Consider the following 6000-nt stretch of genomic DNA (forward strand, 5'->3'; position numbering starts at 1 on the left):
AGCTGAAGAGCTCAAGGGTGAGAGTGGAGGTGGTTAAACGGCTGTTCTCTCCTTTAGTTGCACAATCCAACTCCTTTGCCAGGGCAGTGTTGCCAAGGCATTTCTAAGCAGGATTTCTAAGCAGCCAGTAATTGCAGGCAGCTTGCAGCCCTTCACCCAAAAGATGAAGTACAGCTGACTCAGGGAATTCTACAAAGAGAAAAAAAGAAGTAAAAAGGACACAATTTTGGGGGAAGGAAAGAGGGAAAATACAGCCAGGGCCAAACTGCAGTTAGTTTCTACTTCATAACATGCCAGTGTTGTTTCATTAGCATTGGAAGAGGCCGCTCAGGGAAATGATGGATTCCTAATCCCTGGAGGTGTTAAAAAAATGCTTAGATGTGGCGCTTTGCAACATGGTTTAATAGGCATGTTGGTGTTGATGGTTGGACTTGATGATCTTAGAGGTCTTTTCCAACCTTAATGATTCTATGATTCTATGATCAGCTCATTTTGCTTATCTCTCTGCAGATCGTTGACTGGGCCTACAAGCACGGTCTTGCTTCTTGGTACCCCGAGCCAGCAGACAAAGAAGCCTTTGTGAAGCAGCTGGTTTACAGTCCTGATTATGATTCCTTTGTTATCGACGATTACCGGTGGCCGCCCACAGCCATGCAAACACAAAATATATAAGTTTTTTTGAGAACTGCTTTCTCATTTTTACCATCAGTTCCCATGGTTCATATTGTTGCTGATATAAATGCACCTCCAGGCTTGCAGAATGATCAAAGTAAATGAATCCGAGTATTTTTTCACTTCCAGATGCTTTTTCTCTTCGGGAGTATATCAGTAGGTAATAAAGCAGAGTCCAAGCCCTGAAAAATTGTCATGCCCCACCAAATACTATCCCAGTGGGATGAAAATATTCCTGACTGTAACTGGAAATACTGATTCTGGTACATCTTGTCTTGCCCAGGCAGATAGCAAGGAGGGGACAGGACAAGGAAGTTAGTTAGACTCTGTTCAGTGGTGCCCAGTGGCAGAACAAGGTGTAAGTGGGCACAAGCTGGAGCTTAAGAAGTTCCACCTGGACATGAAGAGAAACTTCTTTCCTGTGAAGGTGACAGGCCTGCAACAGGATGACCAGGGAGGGTGTGGAGTCTCCCTCTCCAAACATATCCAAACCAGCCTGTATGTGTTCCTGTGCAGCTGGCTGGAGGTGGCCCTGCTGTAGCAGGTAGTTGGACTGGATGAGCTCCAGAGGGCCCTGCAAACCCACTCCACTCTGGGTTTCTGATGAGACAAAGATGGGACCCTGGACCAAGCTCACTGCACTGTGTAGCACCATGAAAGGTGATGATGCAAAGACCCTTCAGGTCACCCAGCCCACTGGGCAATCTGAAGCCAGGCTGGAGCACTTCCCCAGTCAGGGACAATGCTGGTGCAGCTCCAGGTCCCAAGTGCAGTGATGTGCTTAGCACAGCCATTGGTCCCACCTTGGGACCACCCTCTGCCTGGCCCCTGCACCAGTCAGCTCCTTGTGGGCAACACAAGGCAAGGGGGGACACTGTGCTCGGCACAGCAGCAGCTCCCAGTGCCAGTGCTATGCTGGCATCAGGCAGGGCCATGCCAAAAGGTCACGGAATCATCTAGTCCAACCATCAGCCCAACACCAACGTGCCTACTAAAAGATGTCCTGAAGTGCCATGTCTGCACATTTTTGGAACACCTCCAGGGATGGGGACTTCCCTGGGCAGCCTGTTCAAGCGCTTCACCACTCTTTCAGTAAAGAAATTTTTCCTAATATCTAATCTAAACTGCCCCTGGCACAACTTGAGGCCATTGCCTCTCATCCTATCACTTGTTACTTGGGAGAAGAGACCAACACCCACCTCACCACTTGTGGAGTCCTTACTCCACGAACGATATCTTAGTACAATTGAAACACCCTAGAGGTACCCTATGGCCTACTGGACACCAGCTCCACTGCTGTGACATGCAGGACTAAAAGAAGAGCCCAGCTGCAGCAGAAGGAACTGATCCTTGCTGCTGGGAGGTTGCTCATTGCCCACTGCCAGCGTGGGCAGCCCAGTGTTCATCCTGAGCCATTTCTCCAGTCTTTATCCATCTGTTGAACAGCCCTTGGGGGTTCCACCCAAGCTGAGAGTGTTGCTCTGCTATTATTGCTGGTTTCCTTTGTTAGCAAAGCAATCCTTTCCTGGCAGTGGTCTTACTTGGGGCTGTATCTCCTGCAGAGTCCAGGGACAGTGGTTTTGCCCATATCATTGTGACCAGCAGGTCGAGAGAGGGGATTCTTGCCCTCTACTCTACTTTCACAAGACATCATCTGGAGCCCTATGTTCATTTCTGAAGTCCTCGGCACAGGAAGAACATGGATCTGTTGGAGCAAGTCCAGAGGAGGCTATGGAGATGACCTGTGGGCTGGTGCACGTCCTGTATGAGGACAGGCTGAGAGAGTTGGGGTTGGTCAAGAGAAGGCTCCAGGCAGACCTTATAGCAGCCTTCCGCTATTTATAGGGGTCATAGAGAAAGATGGGGAGGGGCTCTTTATCCGGGAGTGCAGGGATAGGGTAAGGGGGAACAGTTTTAAGTTGAAAGAGGGGGGATTTAGATTGGATATTTGGAAGAAATTCTTTACTGTGAGAATGATGAGGCATTGGAACAGGTCCCCAGAGAAGTCGTGGGTGCCCCATGCCTGGAGGTGTTTAAGGCCAGGCTGGATGAGGCTTTGAGCAAACTGATCCAGTGGGAGGTGTCCCTGCCCATGGCAGGGGTGGTGGAACTGGCTATTCTTTAAGGTCCCTTCAGACCCAAACTATTCTATGATTCTAGGTAGAAAGAGCATTCTTTCCCAATTGGCTTCTGATGGCATCATCCTGTTTCTCAAGTAGAAGTCCTGTTCCTCCCTGATAGTCCCTTTCCCCGCCTGCAAGCAGTGAAGCTCTGTCTCTGCCTGGCTGCATAGCCAGCAAGGGTCTGCTCTGAAGAGACTTCTCGTTGCCTCCTTCCAGGGACAGCTGCTCACACATTGCTCTGTTACAGCCCCAAACACTATCCCAGTCGATGAGGGTCACTGGAAAGCTGGACAGGGGTCTCCTGCTAGTGCTGCCAGATTGTTGCTGATTTTCTTCACTGATCTCTCTCACCTTCCCCTGCTTTTACTGCAGGCAGAAAGGATGCAAACCGTGTGTGCCATAGGATTAAATCAATCTCCAGCATCACTGGCTGAGGAGTGACTCCACAGAGGAAGAGAGGAAAAGTGCATGTGGGAAGAGTACCAGGCTCACAGGGAGAGGAATGAGGCAGAGAGGGCCTTTCTCTGCCCGCAGGGGCTGTTGCAGACACTTTTCCCCTCTCTGAGCTTGACCTGTAAGCATCCCAGGAGAAAGACTGGCATTTTCTGAGTCTTTTTCTTCCTTTGAGGATCAGAGCTCTTTCCAAGCCCTGTGCAGAGAAGAGAAAAGGTTCACAGAGATGATGAGGGGACTAGTGCATCTCTCTTGGGAGGAGAGGTTGAGAGAGCTGGATCTGTCCAGCGTGGAGAAGATCCCATCAATGCTGATCAATATCTGATGGGTGGGGGGCAAGAGCAGGGGAGTAGACTCTGTTTGGCGTGGCCTTAGCAACAGGACAAAGCAGACCAGAGACAAACTGAAGCATGAGATGTTCCACCTGGACAGGAAAAGTTTCTTTCCTGTGAGGGTGACGAAGCCCTAGAATAGGCTGCCCAGGGAGTCTGTGGAGTCTACTTCTCCAGAGACACCCAAACCCATCTGGATGCATTCCTGTGCAACTGGCTGGAGGTGTTCCTGCTGTAGCAGAGGGTTGGACTGGATGAGCTCCAGACGGCCCTTCCAACCCCCACCAGTCTGGGATTCTGTGGAAGATTTCTTCCCCTTGCCTTCAGAGGCCAAGGGCTGAAGCCTTTCCAGATTACTTTCTCAGAGACAGAAGACTGCAGGGGAAGCTCTCCTGAACTTGGGCAAACCAGGCTGTGAGGCCTCCACATTCTTGAGTGGAAGGTCCTGCCTTTGCATCTCCATCTAGAACACATTCTGTGCTTTTGCTTGAAGATGCAGGCTGAGAAACTGAAGCTCCGGCTTCTGGAGATTGAATCCTCGCTCCGGCTTCTGGAGATTGAAAGGAAGACTGCTGATAGCACTGCAGTTTTGTAAGCACCTTACCTGGGAATGAAGACTACATCCACCCTGGGAATTTCTTTCCAAGGCTGAGGCAGTGTTCCCAAAGTGTAGGATTCAGAATGAACCACTTGAGGGCTGTAGAGGACTTCTGCCAGAGCTTTTCCTGCCTGAAGAGTTCCTGTCACTGGTACATCACATTTTATCAGCGACTTGAGCATTGGCAATAAATATTTTATTCTTGGCAAGAAGATCCTCCCGGGGAGGAATTCCATCTAGAAATCAGCACCTGCCGTGTGGCTGCCCTACAGGCAGGGAAAGAGATTAAATCGGCTTAGGGAAAACACAAGCTGAATATTGTGGGCATTTTAGCTGCTGTCTGTTTGTGGTTTGTTTTCTGATTCAAAGCAAGAATATTTATAGCTGATCATTTTGGGTTTCTCTGTTTGCTGCCATTTCTGTCTTATCAGCAGAATGAATCTTATATTCCCAAGCTGTTCTCCTTCTCTTCCTTTGACAAGTGATTGACAAATCATTGACAAATTTGAAATGAGAGCTAAAAATAGAAAAAATACAAGGAAATACTATCAAGGCTTCAGGGAGACCTTACAGCATCCATCCAGTACTGAAAGGAGGCTACAGAAAAGCTGGGGAGGGGCTCTTTACCAGGGAGTGCAGGCATAGGACTCCACAGCTGAAATACCCTAAACAGCTGCCAATATGTGCTACAAATTCATAGGAAGATAACATCATAGAATGGTTTGTGTTGGAATGGACCTTAAGGATCATCCAGTTACAGCTGCTCTGCCATGGACATGAACACCTTCCACTGGATCAGGTTGCTCAGAGCCTCATCCAACCTGGCCTTGAACACCCCCAGGGAAGAGGCATCCACAACTTCTCCGGACAATCTGTGCCAGCGCCTCACCACACTCACAATAAATAACTTCTTCCTAATATCTGATCTAAATCTCCCCTCTTTCCGCTTAAAACCATTTCCCCTCATCCTATCCCTGCATTCACTGATGAAGAGCCCCTCCCCAGCTTTCCTATATGTCCCCTTTAATTAATGGAAGGCTTCTATAAGGTTTCCCTAGTGCCTTCTCTTCTCCAGGCTGAACAACCCCAACTCTCTCAGCCTTTCCTGGTAGGGGAGGTACTTCAGCCCCCGCATCATCTCTGTGGCCTCCTCTGGACTTGCTCCAAAAGATCCATGTTCTTCCTGTGCTGAGAACTCCAGAATTAAACACAGGACTCCAGGTGAGGTCTCTCAAGAGCCGATTGGAGGGGCTAAATCACCTCCTTTGACGTGGTGATACTTCTTTGGATGCAGCCCAGGATCCGGTTGGCTTTCTAGGCTTCAGGCGTCTATTGCCAGCTCATACTGAGCTTCTCATCCACCAACAACCCCAGTCCTTCTGTTCAGGGTTGTTCCCAATCTGTTCTCCTCCCAGCCTGTATTTGTGCTTGGGATTGCCCCAACCCAGGTGCAGGACCTTGCACTCGGTCTTGTTGAACTTCATGGGGTTTGCACAGTGCCACCTCTTAAGCCTGTCACAAGATCTCTCTGGATGGTTTCCCTTCCCTCCAGCATGTCTACTGCACCACAAACTTAGTGTCATCAGCAAACTCACTGAGGGTACATTCAAAGTCAGGGCCATGCTCCTCTGGTCCAATTTCTACTTCAGTCATTGTGTCTGGTGTTTCTGTCAGATGTCTCTAGGCCTGAAGAGCCAGCTAACCCATAAAAAAACCCTATAAATCTCAGACTTTTGGATAGCATTCAGGCTATCCAGTCATTACATTTGTGCTTGGCACACCGGGCAAGTTCTTACAAGCAGTGACCCTAAATTAAACTTCT

At 49.1% G+C, this 6000-nt stretch overlaps 1 protein-coding gene across 2 annotated transcripts in view; it reads left to right on the plus strand.

The window, feature by feature from the left end:
* The window catches only part of ME3 (malic enzyme 3), a 123732-nt gene extending 122971 nt beyond the window's left edge, over positions 1 to 761 (plus strand). For both annotated transcript variants that reach the window (XM_069879842.1, XM_069879850.1), the window contains exon 14: positions 511 to 761. In XM_069879842.1, coding sequence (XP_069735943.1) covers positions 511 to 672 — 162 coding nt within the window. In that variant the 3' untranslated portion in view covers positions 673 to 761. The remainder of the gene's footprint in view (positions 1 to 510) is intronic.
* The last annotated feature ends 5239 nt before the right edge of the window (positions 762 to 6000 follow it).

This window comes from Phaenicophaeus curvirostris, chromosome 1, assembly GCF_032191515.1.
Source record: "Phaenicophaeus curvirostris isolate KB17595 chromosome 1, BPBGC_Pcur_1.0, whole genome shotgun sequence".
NCBI lineage: Eukaryota > Metazoa > Chordata > Aves > Cuculiformes > Cuculidae > Phaenicophaeus > Phaenicophaeus curvirostris.